This window comes from Podarcis vaucheri (genome assembly GCF_965113315.1).
Source record: "Podarcis vaucheri genome assembly, chromosome: 1".
Taxonomy (NCBI): Eukaryota; Metazoa; Chordata; class Lepidosauria; order Squamata; family Lacertidae; genus Podarcis; species Podarcis vaucheri.
The window spans coordinates 48,603,448-48,630,539 of NC_138759.1; the positions used below are offsets into that span (position 1 = coordinate 48,603,448).

The 27,092-nt window shown below is 44.6% G+C and overlaps 1 protein-coding gene across 1 annotated transcript; it reads left to right on the forward strand.

Annotated features, from left to right (window-relative positions):
• Nucleotides 1-1,499: 1,499 nt before the first annotated feature.
• Nucleotides 1,500-11,014, forward strand: LOC309534828 (synaptojanin-2-binding protein-like). The gene is made up of 4 exons (XM_082227249.1): nucleotides 1,500-1,702; nucleotides 5,550-5,686; nucleotides 7,170-7,265; nucleotides 8,511-11,014. The coding sequence occupies exons 1-4, from the start codon at nucleotides 1,639-1,641 to the stop codon at nucleotides 8,649-8,651; spliced, it is 438 nt and encodes a 145-aa protein (XP_082083375.1). The 5' UTR covers nucleotides 1,500-1,638; the 3' UTR covers nucleotides 8,652-11,014.
• The last annotated feature ends 16,078 nt before the right edge of the window (nucleotides 11,015-27,092 follow it).

A 27,092-nucleotide genomic window follows, 5' to 3' on the forward strand; every position in this document is an offset into this window, starting at 1 on the left:
GGACATAGTAATTGAATACTGCCCATAGATTTGAGTGTCATCAGCATCCTGAAGACCCATGTTCCAAATCCCCTAATGACTACTCTGACCTCACTCTTCACAATCCTTCTAAAAGTAACCTCCATAACACTGTGTAACACTTCATGTATTGGATGAAGTGGACAGTAATCCACGAAAGTTTATGCCATAATAAATATATTCATCTTTATAGTGCCAGAAGGCTTTGCTTTTTCAGCAAAACAGGAAAATGAAAATGAAGGCTAAGCTTTTTGTAACAGAAAAGAAAGGATTTTTAATGATAATATGTTTACAATTGATTTTTCAACCTAAAATCAGTACACACACACACCTTTTACCTTCCTCTTTCATACAACACAATGTGAATCAAACAAACCAGAAGTGATAAGGTAACCATACCATTAACAGTGGTATAACATATGCCTACTCAAAAGAAATTCACACTGGATTTAATGGGACTTACTCCTACGTAAATAGATCTAGGATTGTAGTCTACCAGTGACATCTTCATACAGCTACCATAGCTTCCCATTCCTCCAGAATACAGCAAAAAACCAAAACAAAATCCTTGCATTTTACCATTGGCAGAGGGCTCAGGGTATCAGTTTTCCTCGTAGGGGTTCCTCTAACAATCTCCGTCACGACCTCGGGTCGCTCCAGCCGTTTTTGTCACGGCTCCTGGAACCACGAAGCTCTTCAAGCCGTTTCCCTCAGAGCTGAGAGATCTAGACTTCTCTCCCTCGCTTGCTGTGATCCACAGGACAGGATTTCTCCCCTGCCTCAGGAGTGCCAGCCTGCTCCCTCCAAGCCTCAGCTGGTCCAAGTCCTCCCCCAAGCGGTGGTTTAGTAGCCAGGGAACCGAGACGTCCAAAGTTTGCATGCTGCGTTTCATGCGTAAAATAAAAGAATAAAATTGACGAGGAGCTGATGGATGAGGCGAACTCCCTGGCCTGTGCTGCTTCTGCTCTGCCCACCCCTCCTGGCGCGCACGTCTCCTGGCGTGGGACCGCTTTGGGTTTTATGTATAACATTTGGGATTTAGATGATGGAAGTGGCGTCCCGTTTTTGAAAAATAGGCGCAATTCCTCATAGACGATGAACCCGAAGCCCTCTCCTTACTACTTGCAAACAGTACTGCCTAAAATGTTGTCGCTACTGACTGCCTTTATATTTTGTGAGATGGCGGTCTAAATAATTAATTATTGTTAATTATTATTAATGGTTATTATTGATTATTATCCATACCACCGCCCTTATATTTCGTGAGAGGGCGGCTTACAACATAATATAAATACTTCCATAAATAATAAACGAACGAGACCCTCAGGACTCCGGAAACGACACGTCTCTCCACCCGCTCCCCGCACCTGAGGGAGGAAGTGACTGCCTGGCGGGGAAGGGCCCCCGCGCAAGTTGCCAAAGCCCTTGAGGACTACGAGTCCCAGAATCCTCAGCGGCCGCCTTCCTTTCCTCCTGTCGTGAGGCTGATAAAACTGAAAGTGCTGCCGCCGCTGTTGCTGCTGCTGCTGCGGCAGCCGCCGCTTTGGTCCGGTTGTTTCACCTTCAAACGCGCGGAGAAGGGGCGGCCGAGCGGGAGGCAGCGCCGCTGAGGAGCAAAGCATGAACGGGGGAGTGGATTACCTCCTCTCCGAGGAAGTGATCGATCTCACCAGAGGACCTTCAGGTACAACTCCAGAGTGGGGGTGGGGGGGTGGGGAGAGGGCGGCCGCCGCGTGGGCTTGGATCGCTGCCTTTCGCTTCCGAGATTTGACCCGGCCAACTTCCCCGAGCGCCGAGCAATCACCAACTTTCGGATCTGGGTCCTGACTCTTGAGGTAGTAGGAAAGCGCCCGGCTGAGGCCTGTATAATTTTTGTCCTTGCGAAGGCGCTTATACAGAACTTCACTGCGTGGGCGAGAGGACGCCTCTGTTTGGAAATGTTAATAATAGACTGTGCCGACTCGGTGCAGCTTTTTCGGCCTCTCTCTCCCCGCACCCCTTGCAGCACGAGAGAGAACGGTTCCCACGGCATTGCAATCTGGCTCACATCACATTGCCTACCATTTTAAGTCGCTACATCACATGCTTACCATTTTGAGTTGTTTGAGTTGGATCGAAGGCTTTAAACTTAACCTTCGGCCTCACTCAGAATTGCATTGATTTCTTAATAGGGCAAGCACACTTTTGTTTTTCTGAGAAAATATTTGAGGCAAACTGCATGTATTTGCAGGTGCGTGCAGTGGAACTCTGTATGATCTACTCTCACACACCAACAGCAGAATGCAAGACTGAGATTGCAGTCCTGTGCACACTTCCCTTGTACTAAGTTCCCTTGAATGCAAGGGAGCTTCTGAATTAGAACATAAGAAGAGCCTCCTGGATCAGGCCAAGGGCCCATCTAGTCCACCAGCCTGTTCTCATAGTGGCTAACCAGATACCTGTGGAAAACCAGCAAGCAGGATTCAGTCACAAGAGCAGAGCACTCACCCCGCCTATATACACAGATGTATAGGCTTCCACTTGCTGCACGATAGAAGAGTGAGATAGAGCTGTTGCAGAAAGAAAGGAACTGCCCATATCCTATCATGTTTGCTACAGTTCAGAATTTGCCCCAAATTAAAGCTCATAATTCCTCCTTTGAATACTAAGATTCATACAGTACAGGCTACCTTTTCGCAACTTTGGTTCATTTTGATTGCTTTCTAATTTAGCATATTTGACAGTTTCATATCATGTGGCCTTGATTATTTCCTTTTAACATTGCCCGATGGACTAATCCCAATGCTAATATGAATTGTGACCTGTGCTAATGACATTCTCCAGTAGAAGAGTAGAATCTGGGTGTACTCATCACTCTCTGGCTCAAAATGATTCCTATTAACATCACAAAATATCTTACCCTGCCATAGTAAAAAGGCAAGCCTCTTTTTAACCAGGATTTGCAAATCATGCTTTCAAATTTTGATTAAAGTTGGAACCTTGGTTTAGACATTGGGCGCGGATGGAAAAGGTGAAGCACGTTATGGCTGACTGGGAAGGGAGGGAGCATTTGAGCCTGCTGCTGACTTTTGTGTTTAAAAGATTGGCAGCATCTGGAATGGAATCTGGGATTTGAGAACAGTTTCAGGTTAAGAGCGGACCTCCAGAACGAATTAAGTTGTTAACCCAAGGTACCACTGTACTAGTGGTTGCAGACTGGATCTGCACCCCACTTACCCCTCTCATTGTCAACTCTTCTTTGTAGAATCTCCTGAATACTTTTCTGTAGAAATTTGGCTTTCTTGATTGCCTGTCCTTTGCTGCCTGGAAAAGTGAGATGGTATGAATAATGAACTCTAGGCTAGTAGGATTCAACTGTTTCAGGGCCAGGACTATGCCTCAACATGGGGCTTTTCTTCCTTCCTTCCATATATATCCTTCGCTCTTTAGAGCAGTGTTTCCCAACCGGTGTTCCGTGGCACACTAGTGTGCCGTGAGACACCGGCTGGTGTGCCGTGGGAGGGAGGCGGGCGAGTCGGGCGGCGAGAGGCGGCGGCGGCGAGGATCCGTGTCGAGCCGGGGGCGGCTCCGCGGTGGTGGTGCCAAGCGGCGGGGCAGCGCGCGCAAAAGGGAGGAGCGCGAGACAGCGGAGGAGGAGGAGGCCGGCATGTCCGGGCAGCAGCAGCAACAGCAGCAGCAGCAACTCCCGGCGACGGCTCCTCCTCCGCCCGCTATCGCCGCCACCACCACAACAGCCGCCGCCGCCTCAGCTACCGCCGTCCCTCAGTCCCTCGCTCTGCTGCCTCCTCCCACCCCGGCAAGGGGAAGGGAAAAAACGTTCACTTTTGTGCGTCCCTCCCGGCGTGACGCTGCGCGCTGACGTCACGGGGCGGGGCTTTAATGGTGGTGTGCCGCGAGATTTTTTTCTGGTAAACAGGTGTGCCGTTGCCCAAAAACGTTTGGGAAACACTGCTTTAGAGTGACCAGAAGCAAAGGCAGCAGGGCTGCCGTATTTTTGACAGCTGTATAAAAGAGGGGATTTTTTTGTGGGGGCACAGCTTGACATGCAAGATTGAAGATACCAAAATATTTTCTTTGACACATATATAATAGGTGAAGGAAATCTGTCACCTGTATCTGGTCACAATTTCTCACCACAACCATCATTCCCCTTTAAAATTAACAAAGTGGAGCCACTGATGTGACCGACCATAGACTGGGCCCCAATCCACTCACTTTACTCTCTGTCTCTGAAATGCTGCTTGTTGCTCACAGGCAATTTCTCACTAACAGTCCAAATTTGGTCTAGCCAAACCTCCCCCAACTGGCTACCCTCCAATATTTTTTGGCTACAAGTGCTGTTAGCCACAGCCAGCATCTCTGGTAGTTGGGGATGATGGAAGTTGTAGTCCAAGGCATCTGCTTGGGGAAGGCTGGCCTAGCCTGCTAAAATTCTTAGCAACTGACAAGGCAACCTGCATCAGAACTATTTGATCTTGCACAATCCTCATAGGATTATGCCATTTTCTAGTACAGATGAAGGATCACATGTTTGAACACCTTGTATCATCATCATCATCATCATCTGCACACGAGCAGAGAAGATTTAATCCTAGCCTTTCTTCTTCCCATGCTCAGAAGGCATTTGAGCTGAGGGAGCAGTCACACATGGAATCTACCACTTGAGAATACAGAGCATGAAGTTCTGGGACCATATAGTGTGCTTTTCTTCTTGGATGAGCCTCAGGATATAAAAACAGTAAATGAGGGGCAGAAAAGTGATTTAAACATCACTCTTGATTTTGTGTATATATGTTGATAAATGCACAATTCATTTTTTTGTCTTGCAAAAAAAATTTCAACTAGATAGTCTGTCATCACGCCCGTAACCTAGCTTTAAGGGGGCATTAGGTGAATAGCTAATACAGTGGTACCTCAGGTTAAGAACTTAATTAGTTCTGGAGGTCTGTTCTTAACCTGAAGCACCACTTTAGCTAATGGGGCCTCCTGCTGCTGCTGCGCCGTAACCTGAAGCACCACTTTAGCTAATGGGGCCTCCTGCTGCCGCTGCGCCGCCACCGCACGATTTCTGTTCTCATCCTGAAGCAAAGTTCTTAACCTGAGGTAATATTTCTGGGTTAGCGGAGTCTGTAACCTGAAGCGTATGTAACCTGAGGTACCACTGTATATTTGAGTTTCTAACACTGGCTTTGTCTGATTAAGGTATGTGAAATGTACAAATTCAATTTTACATAAGGAGACATTTGCCTGACCTCATTCTTATGTGAAGATCGTGTATCCAGAAAGAAGGCCCTAAAACTATTGTAATTTCAGGCTTCTTTCCAAACCGTGTTACTTAACATTAAAGTGAAAAATATGCTTTTACTAGAATTGGTTTTTGGTTTTTTAAAAAAATATAGCATTGGCCTCGATCCCAGCTTTTGGCGTAGAGTTCTACTGGCATAGAAGGATGGCCTCAGTTGGGTATTTTGGGTGCCTGGCTTATTGCTAGTCCTGGTTCTTATTTCTGTCTACCTTGTTCTTGTTCTTAGGTTTGGGGTTTAATATAGTCGGTGGAACAGACCAGCAGTACATCTCCAATGACACGGGCATCTACGTTAGTCGAATCAAAGAAGATGGAGCTGCCGCCCTTGATGGACGCCTGCAGGAGGGGGACAAAATTTTAGCAGTAAGTAGTTTAGGCCCCTCCACAGAAATGGTTTCAGGCTCCACAGAAATGGTTTCAGGTTCCTGCTGCCTGAGAGCTGTTTGTTTCTGCAGTGAAAGGAAGGGAGCTTCCGGGTAAGATACTGATGCTGTTCCTCCTCCTTTCTAGAAGTTTGGACTGTTTGCCTCTGCGGGAAAAGAAACCTTACTGATATCTTCCAAGTCCCCCCCCCCCCAGCTGAAATTTAAAGTAGCAAATATTGCCTCACAGTAAAGGCTCTGTTGCACATTGAAAATGTAATATGTACTCACTGATGCCCTTAGGTCACCACACATCATTTTTCATTATGTGAGCCATATAAAAATGTGCTGTAAAGAGCCACAGATTTCCCTAGTGTGTTTCTAGAGTATGCATTGCTCTCGGTTTGAAGCCACTGTTTAACTTATACTGCTCCATTCATGTATGTGGTGTTTTCAAGAGTAAGACAAGCAAATAAGACAAGAGTCCCTGCTCTAAGAAGCTCACAAATCTAATTCCTCACATTGGTGCATGCTGGGAAACAGAAGGAGAGGCAAGGTGACCGGGGATGCAAAAATGCAGTGTGAGAACCAAGTTTCACTGGTTGAGGGTGGAATTTCCCTGCCCCAAATCTCGTTCTATTTGTCAACTTATTATTATTTTTGCTTCACATGAAAATTGTCTTCAGGGCATCACAGTGTGCATGCAGTTGTGAGGGTGGGGAGATATGTAACCACGTTTCTCATAGCTCTGGACTCTGGAAATGGGCATGTGCTAACTTTTAATATTTACATTGGCTGTATTTTTATTGAGCCCTCCTTCTAAACATTACTCTTGATTTTAAGTAGAAATACTCATTTATAAGCAACTTTCTTTGGGAGGCAGTGATGTGGCTATGTAGACATCCCTACTGCTTTGATTTGTTTTCATCTAACTCCGTGTGGTTGGATACTAAGGCTTTCCTGCGCCTCAGTTTATGTGTGTGTGTCTGCCCCATCCAACCCTTCTGTTCTCACCTGGAAAATAGGTGACCTATGACAAATCCACAGCATCTAACAAAAAGAAGGTACACTTAGGCTGGGATAGTAATTGATTCAAATTGGATTTGTTTAGAGGTACTTGCCGGAATACTATCATATTGTGCTGTTTATTTTACAGTGCAGTACTTAAAACAGATAGGAATTCTTAATTGTTCTCAATGAGATTTATCCCAAGTAACGTACACTTACTGCTGAACATGTAAAGCTTTCCAATTCCAGCGTGATTTCACAAGCTTGGGTGTTTGCCTATAGTTAAGATGTTATGGATTTTCTTTTTCAAGAATATATGGAGAATCCTGGCCGTTTCACTGTCTGTTCCCAAAATGTAAAAGGGTGTGAAGCCCTTTGAACACTTACACACTGTGTCAATGCTATGTACAATCCAGCATCTAACCTGGCTTGTCCGTGTATGCCTAATTTGTTGTTTTAAAATGGTTTTTTCTCAGGTTAATGGCAAGGAGCTGAAGAACATGCTGCACCAGCACGTTGTGGATCTGTTCAGGACTGCGGGCGATAAAGTATCACTAAAGGTTCAACATAGGGTGTGTATTATTTTGTTTCTTGGAACTTACCGCTATAGCTTGAAAGGTTATGCCCTGCCAACTGCTGCTTCTGAGGTAATCCATGAAGGTGAGGTGCCTTAAGAAGATGGGGGGCAGAAAGAGTTCCTATCTGGCTGTACATATATTTTAAACATGAAACTTTTCAATCCCTCTGTTACTCGCGGTGCCCTTTTTTCTGGTGTTCTTCCACCCACTGGAAAGATTTTGGATTGTGTAGTCTCAAGGCAAATGAGGTCACTACTTTGCTGAAGCTAAGCAGGTCTGGGTTTAGTCAGTATCTGGATGGGAACCTGAGAAGCCAGTGGCTGCCACCCTGAGTTTAATGATGGAAGGAAGTCGGTCTATAAATGTAATAAGCTAAACAAATATTTGTTGTTGGTATGCCCCCATGACAGTGTTGGGGAGCCTGCAGGGCTAATCCGTCCCACCAGGTGGCCTCATTTGACCTGCCAAGCCATATTGGCCAAGCCACGTCCTCCTGCCCCACACCTGACTTCATATATAACATGAGGTGAGGGGAAGGTAAAGATGTGGCTGCGTCTAAAAAGGGTTTGCAAGCACCTGTTAGGCAGCACCTACAAAGCCCTGTGCTGCAGTGTGATGTGTCTTCAAGAGAGTCTCTCAGTTCTCTTGTTTCCGAACACTGTAAATGATTGCTGTTGCCACACACGTGGTCACCTTCAGAATAAATCTCACTCAACATGTGACATGCCGAAGGTAAAATCCTCTCCTTGATTACTGTAGCATGGAAAAAGATTTTCCAGCATCGGCATCATAATTATAAAAAAAGTCTCTCTTGTCCCAAGCAGGATATGATCCAAAGTTTGAGGTTGAAGGTGGTTGGTGGGCTTTGTGGGAAAAGTGGCTGTTGAGGAAGGCATCTGCAGTCTGCCTTCAACAATGACAAGAAGCCATTCTCTAGAGGTGGGAGACTTTGTGACTTATCTCAAGCATAATGTGGAGGCTAGATTTGGCGAAGGTAGGACATTGAAAATAAAAAAGAAAATTCGGGCAGTCTCATTCTTGTGCAAAGAGCACAAGCCGTCTAGGGTTAATGAATGTTCAGCTTTGTCAAATACTAATTTGGAGCAGATTTGTCCTCCGGTTTCCCGACTTGAGGGTCTTGCTCCTGCTTGGCTTGAGAAGTACGTGATCCTTAGAAATTGCTTGAGGTTTCTTGCTCTGGCTTGGCTGTCCTCAATGCTGCTCTCCTTCCTGTTTCAGCTGCTGCCCCAGAACGGTCCCTCAAGCCACCGAGGGGACGGAGACCCGGGAGGCCTTCCTTTGGCGGTTATCTTAGTGCCGGGGCTGGCCATAGCAGCGGCTGCCGTGTGGGCCTTTGTGCGATATCGGCAACGGGTGTGACTTGACACCACTTCTTCTGGAAGACCCACAGATCTACAAAATAATTTAAAGAGAGCAAATCAACAATCTTATTCTGGACTGGCATGGGGGAGGGAAGGAGAGAATCATTGCCTGATGTAAAGTTGCTGCTGCTTGTGATGTTGCGTATTTCATGTATATGGAGGTACGGTGATTGTTTCTGGACTTGGGATGTCCCACTAGACGGGTTCTGCTGAAGTTGGCATGATCGCCTTCTGATATTTCTTTTTCTTTTATTTGTCCCCTGAATGTTCTTGAAATGTGGGCTGTGATGCACAAGATCTATACAGTGAGCGTCTCGTGACCAGAGAGGGCTTTTATCATCCTTCTATTGCCTTTTGACAAGCTGCTTCTGTAACTTGGGCAAAACTTCTGGAGAAGTTGCGAGCCCAGCTGTGGTATGGTGGTTCTGTGGGGAGTCAAAATGCCTTGGAACAGGCAGCAGCTTCTGCTAGCCTGTTCAAAGAGCCTCTCTGGATTACAGATGCAGCATCTAAGTGGGTTGTTTTTGGTTTTTTGGTAAATGAAATTTTATTTTTAGAATTTCCCCTTTTTTCTTTCAAGTTTTCTCACAACCCATACGCATGCCCCTTGGACTGGCAGAGGAATGTATATAATGGCTGTGGTGGGCAGACTATTCTTTTAAAGGTATGCCTTAGAGAAGGATATTGAGTTTAGTCTAAGGCTTTTTAGACTAAAGTTCCCACTTCAGCTGGATTGCTGGTACAAAATAAGCCATAAGTGTGGGGATTGCCCTGAAAGGGCAGGAGGTGGCCTTGCTTAACAGGGCCATGTGGGGAAGGGAATGAGGTGCCAGCCACAGAGGCTGCTTAGGTTTTGTTCATGGACTTGGAAATACGTTCCATTGAAATTGGTGGGGTTGACTCCCAAGTAAGTACATGCATAGGATTAGAATACAAGGAAAAGGTTCAAATGAGATGTAACAGGAAGCCCTAGTTGCAATGAGGGATCGTGCTCAGCTTCTTGAGAAGAAGCAGGAATCCATTGGGGTGAAAAAAAGCATGAAATATTAAGCAAGCCTTCCCCAAACTGGTGGACTCCAGATGCTAGTAGGACTACAACTCCCATCATCCTTGACCATGCCGTCTCAGGGTGATGGGAGTTGGAGTCCAGCAACATCTGGAGGGCATCAAGTTGGGGAAGTGCATTAAGGCAAAGCAAAACTTGGGGGGGGGGGTTCTAATCAAAGAGTGCAGCTTTCCGTTTATGGAAAGCTATATTGGGGTAGAATATTCATTTTCCCTGTGATACTTCTCTGCCAAAGTGGATGCACCTTCATGAGGGGTGTTGTTTGTCTACCCAACACTACTCTTTATGGAGAAGAAGTGAGTGATGTGGGTTCTAGGAAGCGTAGCGATAGCTAATATTTACTTGGGAGAATTAATTTGGTGACACGTTTACTTTGGAGAAACAAAGCTAGCCTTGCCCACTCTGATTGTACATCTGCCCAGGATTTCATGCTTCCGGCCAAGTCAGCCTTGGGGCAGGGGAGGAGAAAGTTCAGCTAACTGTCACTGGGCTGTCATGGTACAACTAGGTGTGTCGAACTAAACTTACCTTTCTGCCTTGAACAGTTTGGGCAGGAAGATCAATGCTTGAGCTGAAGATCAGTGACTGCAAACCCCAGAGGACAGTGTGTGTCATGCTGCATCCTTATTAACCCAGTTCATCCATCATGGTGCTTGACACCTTTAGGAAGTAGGAAAATATTATGCATGGCCCCATTGCATTTCCTTGCCTTTGCTTAAGCAGTGATTGTATGAGTATTATAGTCAACTGACAGCTAACCTTGCAATGATCTAGGGTAAATTCAGTGTTCATTTCAGAAGGACAAAAGCTGTAATCCTAAGCACAGTTACTAGGAAGTCAATCCAATGGAACTCTGGAGATTCCTTCTAAGAAATCATGTTTTGGGTTGAGAGATCCCCCGGTCCTGGAGTACTGAGTGTCTCTTTCAAGTAATGAACATTGCATGTTCATGCCACACATCATCTGACTGAAGAGCCTGAATAGATTCCTATAAATGCCCAGTACAGTTTTTGAGCCATAATCTGTGGGCCTTGCTGCGACGAACCATTTTTTAAATAGAGGTGTTCGATGATGTTGAGATGGGGCGCAAAGGAAAGGCAGCAACAACTTCACTTTCAAGACATTAACCTTCCCATGTGGATTGCATTTTACTGTCTGATGGCTTGAGCAGCATCCGTTTCACGTTTCTTTGAGCGAATGTGTTTCCTGTACTTTGCAAAAGAATGTTGATGTGAGAGATCTGTATGATGCCAAAAAAAAAATCACATATGCAATATATATATCGAGACTATAAATTGTAGTCTTACAGTGCTTTGCTTTCCTAATCTCTTAGCTTTTCTTTACGGGATTTTGAGGAAATGCTTGAGGTGTTTGTCATGACTGGTGCTTGGCTAGTGTAGAGCCCCCCACCCCTTTCCTGAACTTGAACTATATAGAAGGATCTGGCAACTTCTGTTTCAGTGTATCTGAAGAAGTGTGCATGCACACGAAAGCTCATACCATGAACTAACTTAGTTGGTCTTTAAGGTGCCACTGGAAGGAATTTTTTTATTTTGACTATGGCAGACCAACACGGCTACCTATCTGTAATTGAAAGAAGGGCTATAGCTTGGTGGTAGACCATCTACTTTGCATGAAGAAGGTCCCATGTTCAGTCCCTGGCATCTCCAGGTGGAGCTGGAAGAGACTTCTGAAAATCCTGAAGAGCTGTGGCCAGTCAGTGTTGACAAAGCTGAGCCTTATGAAGCAGTGGTCTGACTTCCTAGGGAAACTGGTTCCAGCAACCAGAACTTAGGTAAAGGTAAAGGTACCCCTGCCCGTACGGGCCAGTCGTGTTCGACTCTAGGGTTGTGTGCTCATCTCACTTAAGAGGCCGGGGGCCAGCGTTGTCCGCAGACACTTCCGGGTCACGTGGCCAGCGTGACGAAGCTGCTCTGGCGAGCCAGCACCAGCGCAGCACACGGAAACGCCGTTTACCTTCCCGCTATAAAGCGGTACCTATTTATCTACTTGCACTTAAGGGTGCTTTCGAACTGCTAGGTGGGCAGGAGCTGGGACCGAAAGACGGGAGCACACCCCGCCACGGGGATTCGAACCGCCGACCATACGATCGGCAAGTCCTAGGCACTGAGGTTTTACCCACAGCGCCACCCGCGTCCCTAACCAGAACTTAGTGCCATTAATATTATGCATTTACATACCACTTTCCAGTCCAAAGGTCCCCAAACCAGCAAACATCATATGAACAAAACAAAATAAATAGTGAGCTACAGGAAAATGTGATTCAGCAAGGGAATTGCAAGGGAAGAGAGTGGTGTCCTGTTTGTGGGCTTCCCCAGAGGCTTCTGCTTGGCTACTGAGATAACAATATTGGTGGGCTGGGTGGGCCTTTGGTCTGATCCAGCAGGGCACTGTTTAATAATCAAACCCTAATGAAATTCAAATCTCACCATCCAGCTCAAGATGAACGTCAGAAATCAAAGTCACATAAATGGTTGGCTAAAAATAAATACAAAATAGAGAGTGGACAGCTGGCACCTCCACTAGCAATAGGTGACGTCAAGTGATTCCCATGGAAGGAACGGCAGGATGGAAAGGGGAGTCATTGGCCACATTCTCTGCTGCGACAGCCAGTGACCTCTGCAAGCAGCAGGGCAAATGGAGACTTGGTGGTAGCTTGGCCCCTCCCTCTACACCAGCGTGGTGTAGTGGTTAAGAACAGGGGACTCGTAATCTGGTGAACCAGGTTCGCTTCCCCGCTCCTCCACATGCTGCTGCTGGGTGACCTTGGGCTAGTCACACTTCTCTGAAGTCTCTCAGCCTCAGGAAGGAAAAGGAGATTGTTAGCCACTTTGAGACTCCTTAAGGGGAGTGAAAGGCGGGATATTGAGTCCAAACTCCTCTTCTCTGCTAATAGTGACAATTCATGGGTGATTCATAATAAAGAAATGGAATTTATTTTTATATTAGGTTTTTAGATTGGTAATGTTTTGGAGGGGCAAGCAGACAACACCCTAAAATTGAAATTTTTAACCCCTCTCTTTAATTTAGACTGCAACCTTAGTCCAAGGCAAACTGTAAAGTTCCTGCTTTGGGTCCCAGATGTGAAGAGACGCTCCCAAGTGTTTTGCCCTTTCCTCATTTGGAAGGGAACATTTCCTGATCGTTTAGTTGTTCTTTTCTGTGTTTTTGCCTGATCCCTTTGGAAGTGGACAACCAAATACACCCAGCATGTTCTAAGTGAGAAGCACATTACAGCAGCATTCAATCCCTTTCTTGCCATTTGCCAACACACCATTGTTTGCTTTTCTTTGCTAGTGTGGCATATTGAGGGAATGTCAGAAGGGTCCTTGCTGGAAAGCCTGAAAGGGAAGCTCGGAAGAACAAATTGGTTTGTCGAAGATGACCCTGAAAGGATGACTTTTCATACAAAAAATAAAAATCAATCAGCTATTGGAGTTAAACCGTTTTGTGCTTGAGACACTGGAGACTGGCACACCCAGGACATGACTGAAGGGGCTATTTTGCTTATCGATTCAGGCAAAAGAAATGGGCTCGCTTGCTCCACTTCAAAGCGGCAGCAATTACAAATGCCACTGTTGCTAAGTGCTCCTATTGTGCAACTGTGTCCCCCTCCCCACCCCAAAATCTGCTTGGTGTACCCTTAACGCAGCAGGAGAAAGGCAGCAATCAGCATCTGTTAAGTGGTAGTATACATCAAGCAACAGCTTTTAAAGAGAAACCTTTCTGAATTGCCACACAAACTGCAGGTCATAGTAGCTGGAGTGGGGCAGAGGCACCGCAGCTTAGTTTATTATGTTCTGTATTCAGCAGCACTATGGCAACACCAAATGACAGCCGTGCTGTTTTTCTAATGGAAATTCACAAGCATCTTGCAAAGAGAAAAGCTATGGAAAGATTACCTTGAATGCCTTGTGGGGTTCAGTTTCCTCACTTGGCATCTAGAGACACTCTGTCCTTCCCTCCAGATTGCATTTAGGAAGTTACGTGGTGCTTTATAAACCACATTGCAGAGGAAAGCCAGTTGGAAAACTGCATTCACACACAAGAAAGATCTCAGTTGTGCAAATAAATAATTGACTTTCGTTTTAAAGGACCAGATTCAACTAACCTGGCACACTAGCGGAAGCCAGCAGAAGGACTCCTGCTAGCTCAATAGGGCTTTCCCCCTTTCTCCAAATCTCTGGAGGGTTGGGCAGACCTCCAGAACAGGGCCCAGGGAGAAGCAGAGGGAGATTGTTCCATCTGGAAAACACATGCTTGTGCTGACAATCTTAGTGCAACAAATTCCACCCAAAGTCATGGTTTTCACCTTTAAAGCCCATTATAGTTTAGGACCTGAATCCTTGAAGAATTGGCTGCTTCTATATGTGCCTAAAAGTAAAGGTAAAGGGACCCCTGACCATTAGGTTCAGTCGTGACCAACTCGGGTTGCGGCGCTCATCTCGCTTTATTGGCCGGGTCATGTGGCCAGCATGACTAAGCCTCTTCTGGTGAACCAGAGCAGCGCACGGAAACGGCATTTACCTTCCTGCCGGAGCAGTACCTATTTATCTACTTGCACTTTGATGTGCTTTTGAACTGCTAGGTTGGCAGGAGCTGGGGCTGAACAACGGGAGCTCACCCCGTCGCGGGGATTCAAACTGCCGACCTTCTGATCGGCAAGTCCTAGGCTCTGTGGTTTAACCCACAGCGCCACCCGCGGGCCTTTCTGTATGTGCCTACTTGTACTCAGAAGAGCTTCTTTTGAAGACCTCCTGCAGGTGCCCTGACGAGGTGAAGGTGAAGGTGAGAAGACAGGACCTTCTCAGTGGTGGTACCCCAGTTATGGAATGTTTTCTTCAGAGTGCTCTGGAAAAGGTTCCTCACCTCAGCTCTACCATGAACATGGCTCTTCTGAAACAAGACTACCAAATGACCATTTTTTCCCAGACAGAAAGAAACAGGACAGCCTGGAGAGCTGCCCTCACTGTCCAGCATCTCATATTCCAGTTGAGGGGGTCTCTCCTCCACCCCCCAACTATTACCACAGGGTTACATAAGGACTATCTTTCCCTCACATGTCATGTATCTAGCATAAAAAAAAAAATCTATGCTAGCATGTTTTTGCTCTTTTACAATTTTAAGTGATGTTTATTGTTTTAATATATTCTGTTAACTGCTTGGGAGGTTCACCTGCAAAGCAGTGGAAAAGGACCTAAAACAAATGGTTAGACTATCTCAGTCCAAATCTCCAAATTCTCTTCCCCACCACTTGGGGGATGCCCTGGGACAAAAACAAACAACTCAACAAATTTCCCCTGCGTTTTCTCTCTGCCTAGCCAAAAAAAAAAGGCTTCTTTTTTCCAAGTTGGGGAAATGAATGGGAACAAGTCAAACAAGAATGTAGTCTTCTTGGGTCTCTTATTTTCCAGGACTGTCTCCAGAGCCTCCCTTGGTTACCACACAGAACTATTAGAAAGGCAAATCTTTATTGTCCGTTCAGGAAGCTGATGTGAAATCTGAGTCACTCCTAATGGATATTTGAATAGCAGCATCCCCATTTGAACAAGGCTAGCGGTTGAGTTGGCTAAGTAATCATTTCAATAAAGTTGGGGGCTTCGCAGAAGAGAAAATGAAGTCATCGTTATATACAAGGAAGGCCTGCAAAGTGAGGCTTGTGTATGCTTAGCGTTTTGCCCACTGTGGTCAGTCTTTGTAATGAGGCTCCAAATTTGTTGTTTGTGTTTCTGTTTCTTCGCCCTCATTGTCATTTGATGACTCTTCCTGCCCTGCTCATTAACTAATTGTCTAATAAAGGATGCTATAGATGGGGGGATCACCAGGTCAACACAGAGGGCCCTTTTCATTGTCCGTATGTGGAGAAGAGGGCAGGGGGCCTGCATTACTAGATAGGCCCCCGTTGGCAGGCTGCTCGCTACAGGAGCCTGGGAGACACTTTGCTCCTGTATTGCCTATATGATTTTAAAATTGCTTCAGTACGGCTCAGGAGACCTCCTGGGTGGGGGAAACAGCTAAAGGGATTAAACTGGTCAACTCAGCAGAAGTGACATTGTAAGGCACGGCCACACAACATAATGGGGCTAATGAAATCCAACCAAGCTAACATTACAATAGGGTGGCCTTTCAGATGTGGGCCCAGATATGGGGATGCAACACAACATTTTGTTGCAGGTCCCACGTGTGCTGCATCTTCTTGTAGCTTAGTAATGATGACCAATAATTGGGTCTTCTTGCACTGTAAAATGGTGGTATTGAAATGAGCTATATTTTTATTTTGTTTTGACTACATGTCTCACAACCACATTGATCCAGCTGGCCTGGGGGAGGTACATCCAATAAATTCTGTCCAAATGATCAGCCTTTTGGATACACCCAGGCCCCTGTCACTTGTGATTGTTACTTTGCCTCAGGAGGATGCTGAGAGCAAACAAAGGTAATCACTGGTGTTGCACAACTCATGTTTAGTGTGTTACATGGGTCCAGTGTTTTGAAATAGAAAAGTGTAACTGTCTTGCAGCAATAAGGAGCTACCGTTGATGACCTACAAGAAGAAATTTGGTACAGTCCGCCTGAAAATGGAGGGTTTCTTCAGATGAAGAGGGCATTACCCAAACACTTGGCTTTCACTTCCGTGTGTGTGTATCTTCATGGCGTTTTCACCTGCTAAATGTTTTCTTCTCCACACACTCCTACTTAAATACAGGGGGAAATGGAAGGTGGTGGTGAAGGGAGAGCTTTGTACTGACACAATGAAATATTTGAAGTGAATCATGCAACCCTAGAGTCTGTCATCACTGCTGGAGAGTTTAGGGAGAAGCTGGTGCACATTAGGCAGGCTCCCCAATCCAGAAGTAATTGAGGAGCACATGGGGTTGTTGCTAGGTAACTGCCAAGTGCTCGGATTAGTCACTATCACCTCTTTGCCCAGCAAGCCAAGTCCTTAAGTCAATTTCACAGCTCATCTCTCCCTGCAGGCTCCTAAGAGAATGATGAGTGGCATAATTGTCTAAGGGCTTAGACTACAAGGTTAAATTGAAACATTTATTAATATGGCATCTTTCTCCTACAAGCCAAGCCCTTAGTCAACTTCGCAGATGGCTCTTCCACCACCCCTGCAAAATCTGATCCGTAGGGCTGAGCTCCTCTCTCTTTCCCTTCAGCAGGTGCCAAGGGCAATGGGAAACAGAGGCAGAGAAGGAGAGGCAGAGCTAAAGTAAGGGATCACTGTTTATAGACAGTTCTTGCTCACTTGTTTTGGGAGTCTGCACTAAAGGCTTCCTTGATATCGGTGGAAACAACTTTAATTGTGCTGAAGGAAGCACAATTTTCAAGGACAGATATGGCGCCACAAGGGAGGGCACAGGTGAAACTGAAGCCTTCTACTTCTAAGGATGTCCTGTGACATCCTTAGGTCTACCTGCAATCATCTAAGGCTGTGTACACAGTGCTGGTTTAACATGCCACAAGGCTGTTCTTTTTTCAGTTCAGATCAATACTAGCTTGGGGGAAAATGCATCAAAGGGCAGAGTTTCATAAGAAACAATGGGATAGATACTGGATAGATCTGGATTGTGGCTAATGTGCACTCTTCCCAAACTACTGGCAGGGGTGCAATGGATGAGAGTGTGCACATAGTCTCTGTGTATCCTGGAAGTCACATTATTACTAGAACATGTTACGTTTTCAAGATAGGACATCGCTTTAGTGCTGGTAAAGAAGAAATACTACATTGGACTTCCGGGGTTGGCGCGATCTGGGAATGGCGGATTCCCTCCGAGCTCCGGAGGGAATCGGCTCAGCGGGGGACGGGTCTTTGCCGTGCCGGCGACACGGGGACCCTTAAAACCGCAGGCACGAAAGCCTGCGGACTGAAGACTCGGTGGGTGCCTTAAGCGCCCCCCCTGATTCGCAAAGAGCCTTTTTAAAGGCTGCGGAGGGGATACGGGGGGTGGCGTGGCACCGAGAGTCCATCGCTACCTCTGCTGAGCGAAGCCGCGAGCCATGACCGGAGAGCGCTGACTTCCTTCCTTGAAATTCGGCTGGGAAAAAGAACCCGTGAGTTAATTGAATTTGGATTCTAAGAATTTTACCTATTGAATTTGAGACGATCGGGGGATGTGTTAAAAGGAAGTCCGCACCCCCCCCCTTGCAGACGATCCAGAGCAACGATAGAAGAACTAAGCTGGAGTGCCTACCCTGTAAAGGGTGAGTTTAAAAAGACAGTAACTTCCAAGATTTGGAAAAGATTTTTTTTGAGCAGGAGAGAGGAGTGTTGGAAGGGGTATATTTCTGTTGTAAGCAACCCCCCCCCTCCCGGGCCCGGGAGTGTCCTACTTTGGAGCTGGGATAAGAAGAGCAGAGTTTGACAGCTGTCAAAGCTGTCAAACGGACTGTTAATATTAGAAAAATTGCTACTTAAGACCCCTCTGGATTAAAAGGAGTTACAATTGAATTAAAATTGTTGGAAACAAAGAATCAATAATAAGACAGAGGACTGTTGGAGAAAAGAACACTAAGTAACCAGATTCCCTCTAGGGGGAAATCTGTGGAATTACAATGGCTGTGGATGGAAAGATACTGGGAGAAATCGAAAGGATGTTTTATTTGGTTGGAATCTTACAGGAACAGACTACGGCTATGAGTGAACAATTGATGACCTTGAATCCTGAAACAAGTAGTTCTGTTCAATGTAATGAGAACCTGGCTGAGAAAGAATCCACAGCTGAGCCGGAAATGATAACCAAAGAAGAGGAGAAGACAAAACAAGAAAGAGAAGAACTGAAATGGGAAAATATTGTCCAGAAGCTGACATCTGTGGAATATAAACAAGGAGACTATTGGACTGAACCTACTACAAATCTACGAAAGATCCAGAAGATGAAAGTGGAGGCCCTGGGAATTCATGAAATTAAGGAATTTAAAATAAAGAAATATAATTGGGGCCTCCACATAGACTCTGACTTTGATTATGTTCAAAATTCATGCCTTGTGGAAATTCCTCAGCAGTTGCTTGAAAATATGGGAAGAGATTTTGGACTGACTGTGAAAGAACTCTTTCGAGACGTGAAGACCGACATAAAGGATTGCCAACTAGGCCGGCGGAGAGGGACTGAAAGAGATTTGAGAGCCTCGGACGTAAGGAATCCGGGCTAATAATTGCTATTTTGGACATGTTTTCGGAAGGGACACAAACCGGGGAAGGGAGGGAGGGAAGAATCTAGTTTCAACAACACTTAAGACTATGGGATTTAGCTAACAAGACTATTATTTAAGACAAAATGGGAAATCGTTGGAAGGGAACTGAGGTCCAACTTAGAATAAATTTAATTTTGCTTTTTTATATATATAAAGGACTAATATTAAGATGGATAAGGAAATGCCAATTTGCTGATACAAATTTGGGAATAGGGATGCAAGGGAGGGGGTGGGGGGAAGTCAATGACCAGGGTTAGAAAATAAGTTTTTTCTGGAAACTATATATGTTTGTTGTTTTACTTTTCTGTTTGTTTGTTTTTATGTTGTTTGTGTTTTTGTCTTTGTCTATATAAAATGTGAAAACCCAATAAAAATTTTATAAAAAAAAAAAAGAAGAAATACTACATTGACTGGTTCACAGCCAGACCAATGAACAGCAATAGTTCAGCAAAGAGGCTCACCAGTTTCATAGGGTTTATCCATTCAGATAAGAACATCCACATCCTTCCGGATAGAGGAGGGACTCTCAGAAATGTCTCCTGGGTGAATAAAAATGAGAAGCCGACATGATTTTTTTGCCAGCTTCACTGGTGTGACGCCAGAGTAGCACTTGAGAACATTGTTAATCAGAGATAGGAGACAGGAAAGAGCAATTTTTTTTGCTAACCCAGAAATAGTACCTCAGGTTAAGAACTTTGCTTCAGGATGAGAACAGAAATCGCGTGGCAGCGGCGTGGCATCAGCAGGAGGCCCCATTAGCTAAAGTGGTACCTCAGTTTAAGAACAGTTTCAGGTTAAGAACGGACCTCCGGAATGAATTAAGTTCTTAACCCAAGGTACCACTGTATATAAAAGGGAGGTCTCCACTTAAAGCCTCTGGATTAGCAAATTCTGCCTGAAAGGGGGAGGGCAGGAAGTCACAATACACCCAGAGCAATGTCGTACTTAACTTGTGGAAAGCTGAGCTATGGAACACCTTGCTGCAAGGAAAATGCTGTGGTAAAGCATTTACCAATTTCCAAAGATGGATAAGATATCAGTAGAAAACGATGCCTGTAATCACCATCAGATTATGCCACCCTCTGGGCCTCAGTAATTTTCAGCCTTCTCAGGTGGGCCATGGGGCTTGAAAGTTTGAGAACCTCTGTTCCGGTCTATGAGTGTGCATATTTGTATGACCTGCAATTAGATTGCCAGATATAATCCTCTGTGGATTAAAAGGAGCAATGGTTAAGGAAAATCATTTCCCTCTTATCTCACTTCACTTCAGTATAATATGACACAAAGCAGCCATGCAATCTTTGCAAAGAAAAGCAAATTGTGTTAGCACAGCAGCCTCTCCAGGGCTGATCTGCTTTCTGTAGCTGACAAATAAAATAATGAAAGCTAAATGCACTTACATTAACCCCAGGTTACTCTGCAGATGGATGCATACAATTGTACCAGAGAGAAAGATCACATTATTTCCTATTAGCATTACTTTTGTTTCACAGTCAATGTAACCAGCAGTTCCTCCTTTCATACTGCTCAATAGTTAGAATAATTTAACAGTTAGGATCTGATTTCTACCTCTTGTGCAAGATATATATAATAATAAAAACTGAGGTCTAGACTGCATTTGAACTTAATTCAGAATAGAGCCTTCCATTGAAATTAAATGTACTAAATTAAAATTTTGAACCCTTCAAATATATCTTCCTTGGCAGGGTTTTTCCTTCTGCTTTTTGCATACCCCCCAACAATGTTTAAGACAAGGGTTGGGGACCTGTGGACCTCCAGATGTTGTTCCATAATCCCTGACCATTGATCATGCTGGCTGAGGCTGCTGGGACATCTTCAGGGCCACAAATTCCCATCCCAGATTTCAGGCTGCTCCAGAGGTCCTGTGGCTGGGACGGGGCGATATAGGATTGGGGGGGGCAACTCCCATCTCTTGCGGGGGTGCAATTAGTGCCAGCACCGTCCGTTAAGAGTTTTCCATGGAGGCGCAGATTGCAGCTATAACAAAGGCGGCATTTTTCCATCTCCGCCAAGCTAAGCAGTTGGCTCCTTACCTCTCTCGCCCTGACCTAGACACTGTGATCCACGCGACGGTCACCTCCAGACTGGATTATTGTAACTCGGGTGCAGAATGCTGCAGCGAGACTCCTTACGAGGTCTTCGCTGCGAGATCACATTCACCCGGTGCTATACCAGCTGCACTGGCTCCCGGTGGAGTACAGGATCAGGTTTAAGGTGCTGGTTTTAACCTTTAAAGCCCTATACGGCCTAGGACCCTTGTACCTACGGGACCGCCTCTCCTGGTATGCCCCACAGAGAAACTTACGGTCTTCAAATAAAAACATCTTGAAGGTCCCAGGCCACAGAGAAGTTAGGCTGGCCTCAACTAGAGCCAGGGCATTTTCGGCCGTGGCTCCGATCTGGTGGAACACTCTGTCACAAGAGACCAGGGCCCTGCGGGACTTGACATCTTTCCGCAGGGCCTGCAAGACAGAGCTGTTCCACCAGGCCTTTGGCCAGGGCACAGCCTGACTCCCTCCCTCGGCAATCTTCGCGGAGCTCTGGCCCAATGGTTGCCAGTGGCTTGAATTAATTAATTTTATAATGAATGATTTTAGAGTGTTGTTTATGCTGTACTTTTGTACTGTTTTATTGTTGTTAGCCGCCCTGAGCCCGGCTTCGGCTGGGGAGGGCAGGATATAAATAAAAATTATTATTATTATTATTATTATTATTATTATTATTATTATTATTATTATTATTAGCACAGGGTTCAGGACTTGCTGTGTTCCTTAAATGATGTTTAAAGCCAGAGTAGCCCCATTGACTTCAATGGAAATGCTCCAAAGTAAGTCATTTGAAAATCCTTTCTACTCAAACCAATAGCATCCCTTCGTCGTTTGTTTTCATTGTAGATGGAGGATGTCTTGGCAGTTCTAAATTACAGGACTCCATCCTACTTCCCATGTGACTTTACCTCACTGGGACCATGGAAGGTGAGTCACAGGTTGCTTTTTCTTGACGACTCCCGTTGTCTGCATTTGATGCAGCTCAGCTGGAATGGCACAACAAGCTGTACTCAAGCGTAAACTCTGCCTTTTCATTCAGCTCCAAACATTTCTCCTCAATGTACAAACACATCCTTTAAATTGCAGGCTTCATTGTTCTTCACTTAAAGGGGTGTGCCACAACAACCAGTAATGGCATGCCATTGGTAGTTGCAGACCCAGAATTCCTAACAAAACTAAGGAAGCCTTGTTCTTGTTTGCCTTTGCTTTGAAGCCAGCAATCAGCATTTTATTTACATACCAAAGAATACACACACTACCCCAACTGAACACAGTGAGAACTACTTTGGAGTAAACGTGAGCAGACTTCCTATGCACAAGACCATATCCATTTCTATGTCCTGTGACTGCCTTATAGAATCAACTGGGGATGTTTTGCTACCTATCTCTCCTGTTGATTTTCAAGTCCCTGTTTGAGTCTCAAGATCAGGGTTTCCCAACTTGAGTCCCCAGCTGTTTTTAGACTACAGTTCTCATCATCCTTGAACACTGGTCCTGCTAGCTAGGGATGATGGGAGTTGTAGTCCAAAAACAGCTGGAGACCTAAGTTTGGGAAACCTTCTCTAGATCAGCCTTTCTCAACCTCGGATCCTCAGATGTTGTTGGACTACAACTTCCATCATCCATAGCAGGACATCTGGAGACCCAAGGCTGAGAAAGGCTGCTCCAGATCCTTTTGATGCCATTGATCACGGAATTCTTATGTGCCAATTTATGGATGAGTTTGCCAGACCCCAGAGCCATGTGGCTCTGCTCATCTCTGGAGGATAGGTCCCACAAGGTGATACTGGGGGACTACTGGTCTTCAAAAGCAGGTGTGGGGAACCTTTGTCCCTCCAGGTGTTGCTGAATTGCAACTTCCATTATCCTTGGCCATTATTTCTGATGCTGATGGGAGTTGTAGTTCAGCAACACCTGGAGGCTCAAAGATTCCGCACGCTTGTGGTAGAAGGTTACCAATCTTCCTTTGGCTTTCATTGCGCCACAACATTTTGATCTCATCCCTCAAATGCTTCCACGTCTGCTTGGTAAGGTTGTCCTGAAATTGGGCTGTGGACTCATCAGTATGCTGATGACACTCGGCTCTGTCTCTCATTTCTTTCAGATCCTAGGGATGCAGTGGAATTAACTTTATGGGAGTGGATGAGAGAAAACAATCTGAAACTTAATTCAGAAGAAACAGAGGAATGTCTGGTTTAGTGGGACACCTGATCTGGGAGTAAGTGCATATCCTGTTTTGGATGGGGTGATGCTACTATATATATAAAAAAATCAACTTTGATGCTTGGGTAGATGCTTCTTGATGTAGCACCACTCCTAGATGATCTGGTGGTCACAGTGACTAAGCATTATCTGATGGCTGATGAGGCAGTTGTCCCATTTCCTAGAGAGGTCAGACCTGGCTACAGTAATCCATGCTTCCTTAACTTCTAGAATAGACAGCTGTGATTGTTGTTGCTGCTGCTGCTGTTCTTAACAGGTGACCAGTGTGTGCTTTAAAAATTAAAGCCTCTGCTGATCTACCACCTGATCTAACCATGAGGCAAAGCAAGGGCCATCGGATGACATATAGATTTGCCAGCAGGTGGAGACAGAGTAGTTCTACCCAATGGTTTGTCTCACAAAGTCTGAAAGGAATGTTGCCCCGTTAAGTGTATTTAAATGAAACTAATGTAGAACTTGGTTTTCCCAAGGAGATGTTTGGCAGGTATTGCAGGGCTAAAGTCGCTGCTTCTAATGAAGTCATCTTTCATAGCTTTAGCAAAATAATAGTATTAAAAACGAGAAGTGTGTTTGCCATTTAGACTGCCAGTCCATGGTGGAGTAAAACAAGCGGCACTTCCTGTTGTCAGAAAAGTAGTAGTAGTAATAGCAGTGGTAAAAGTTTTAACATTTAGAACAATATGAACTTTTTGGCCTGATTTGTCTACTTTTAATGAGGCTTGTTTAAAATAAATAAATAAATAAATAAATAAATAGCTACAGAAATGTGGAGAAAGATTTAAAAAGAAAGTTTTTTTTTGGGGGGGGAATCAAACTGAGAGAAATCAAAGATGAAAGATTTGTCCATCCCTATGCAAAAGTATATCATGAGAGTTTGAAAATTTATGGTATAGCATTAAAAAAGGTATAGAAAAGTTACATTGCATCAGAATGATAAGTTGGGAATCCACTTAGAAAACAGTTGCCAGATGTTCTTTCCAAATCATATATAACTAAACTTGAATTTTTGTAGGCTGCAGTGTGTTTCTGTACCCAAACTGTGCGCTCTCTCTCTCTCGCTCTCTCTCAGTTTATGAAAGCCCAGCGCAATAAAATGTGGCCTAAGCTGATAAGAGAAAGTTCAGAAATACCATTGTCCCTAGAAATATATGAAGATTCATCTTGACATGCTGCTAAGCTGTCATTCTGAAAGACAGATAAGCCTGCAAGATTCAGAGTGACGATGTCAACTTCAGTTTCAAGCATAGAGATTTGGAGAGAGGTGAAGGAGAGAGTGGTTTTGCACAGCACTAGAATTGGACAAGGCAAATACGTTGTACTTTGGAGAAATGAGTTTCATTTTGTTTCACAAATGGGCAGAAATAAGAAAGGCCAGGATCCGAATGGTTATGAAAGCCACCTAGCTTCAGTGCTGCACTATCCTCCAATTCAACACAGGAGGCTGCCACACGGAGTCAGATCATTGGTCTATCTAACTCAGTAGTGTCTAGACTGGCTGGTAGCAGCAGCCCAGGATTTCAGACAGGGAATCTTTCCCAGTCCTACCTGAAGATTGAACCCTGGACCTTCAGCCTGCAAGACAGATGCTCTACTGCTGAGCTGCAGCCCTAGTTGCCGCTGGATTTACAGACTTCACTGTGCTTCAGTACCCAAAGGGCACAGTCTCCCTCCAGCTTCCTGAAAGTGAAGAGCAAGAAAATATGACCTAACCTGATGAGAGAAAGTTCAGAAATACCTTTGTCCCCCCAGAATAGGCGCACCTCAAGCAGACCGCTTCCCAAAACACAACAGCATCTTCTCTTTAGTTTAATCTGTCTAACAGGAACCCAAGAGGAAATCCTTCCAATTTACACCCCTTCTATTCTCTGCACAAAGTGAAAATTTCTAACAAGCACCCATCTCTGAAGTTTTCCTATGCTTGAGATTCACTAGGGATGGGGAGTCTGAAAACAGCCATAACTTTCTCTTTTTCAGACAAGTGGATGAAATTTGAAGGCAAATGAGCCCCCCTACCCCCCTGGATTAGGTCTACCAAATTTCAGGTAGATCCATCTAGAGCGTTTTGTGCAGAGAACCTTTCATTGTGTCTTTTATTGTTGTTGTTGTTATTAAAGCAATTCATTAATATTTAAATTTGGGACAGAATTTAATGCAAATTCTAGGCACGGTTGCTCTTTCTGAGAGGATGAAGCCTGGCTAATTTCAGAAAGACGTGTTATAATTATATTATTTCTGTTTTATGGCTATGATGTAGGTACATTATATTGTTTATTATTATGTTGCTATGTAGTAAACTGTCTTGTCAAGGAAGGGTGGTATATAAAAATCACAAATAAAACAACAGAGCATGCAAATAGCTTAATGGGTGCTAAAGGAGGGGGTAAGTATCTAAAATCTTCATAATACTGAGAAAAGGAAGCAACTGCCAGCATTGCACACAGCATGCAATCTGTTAATTAACAGTAATGGTTTCTTGGAAGCTATTAGAGGTTATATACTCTAAGTTCATATTACTGTCAAAACCTACTTTAAACACCCACTTTACAAAATTTAACCAGGAGCTTCACTGTTTGTGTTCTAATATGCAGACAAAGCCCACTTCATTAAGACAAAGTTAAGTTAGAGTTACCTGAATGTCAGCAATAATTCTATTTTAAAAATCACATATTAACAGACCACATATAAAGCATAGTGTTGCTTTGTTTTACAGTGTCCCTGATAAAGATTGTAACAAAAATACCACCCTTCCTTGACAAGACAGACATTGGCTGCAATCCTATACACTTTTACCTGGGAGTAAGTCCATTTGAACTCAGTTAGGCTTACTGCAGAGGCAACATGTATAGGATTGAACTGACAGTTACAGTTTCATGCACCGTTTAGTTCTTCATTGTAACTCTAAAAAAACACCCTCCAGTAGTTAGATAATGAACAGTCTAGTTAACATTTCAGCATAAGTTTAAATTCTCCCTTTCTCCTAATAGAGTGTGGTGTTATTAGACTGGATAGATTGGCTCAAAATAATAAATTCTGGTTCAAAATGGGAGCTTGGATCATGGTGGCCATGGCAGTGGCAAAATATTCATTGAACCTTCCAAAAAGTATGACCATTTCCACCTGTTCACTTTTGTTTCCTGTTCTTCTCATTTTGCAGATGAAGAGATAATGACTTGTTCATTGGTGCTTAGTGAATTCACCACTTGTGAGATCAACCTCACAAGCTGAGCTCTCTAGTCCTCTGTTAAGGACAAGCTGTTGGCAGGGGCAAGGCCTTTTCAGTGATGGCCTCACATATCTGGAACTTCCTCCCATGGGTACTACCTTTGGCCCCCTCCTTGATAGCTTTATTTTAAAAATTCTCTTCTACTTGCCATTTAACTGATAGTTTTCGTATTTTGATTGTGGCAGTTTTAGGCATCAATTTATTTATCTTGTTTTAATGTTTTGTTGCTTAATGGATGTGTTTTTGTTGACATTTTATTCACAGAGTTTTACCCTAGTACTCAGAATTTAAATGCAACAAATAAATAGATACTGAGATGCAACTTGAAATCAAGGCTTTCAGTTCGAAGTCCTTGAAGCACAATTCAAGGGCGGTACACTGCCATTAGATTGCAACCAAATCAGAGCCCAACCCGATGCCCTCCAGAGATCATTAGAATATAAGTTTCATTAGCCCCAGAGAGCATGGTGAATGGTTAGGGATGGTGAAAACAGAAGCAGCTCACTGGGTGGGGCAGCCTCCCAACAGTGGGTTGCTATAGAGGTGTTGAGGAGTTCAGTGCAGTGGAAATACATTAGCGGAAGCACCAGATTGGTGGCTCTGCTGGTGCATTTGCACTGCACCAGCTTCCTCTTCGCC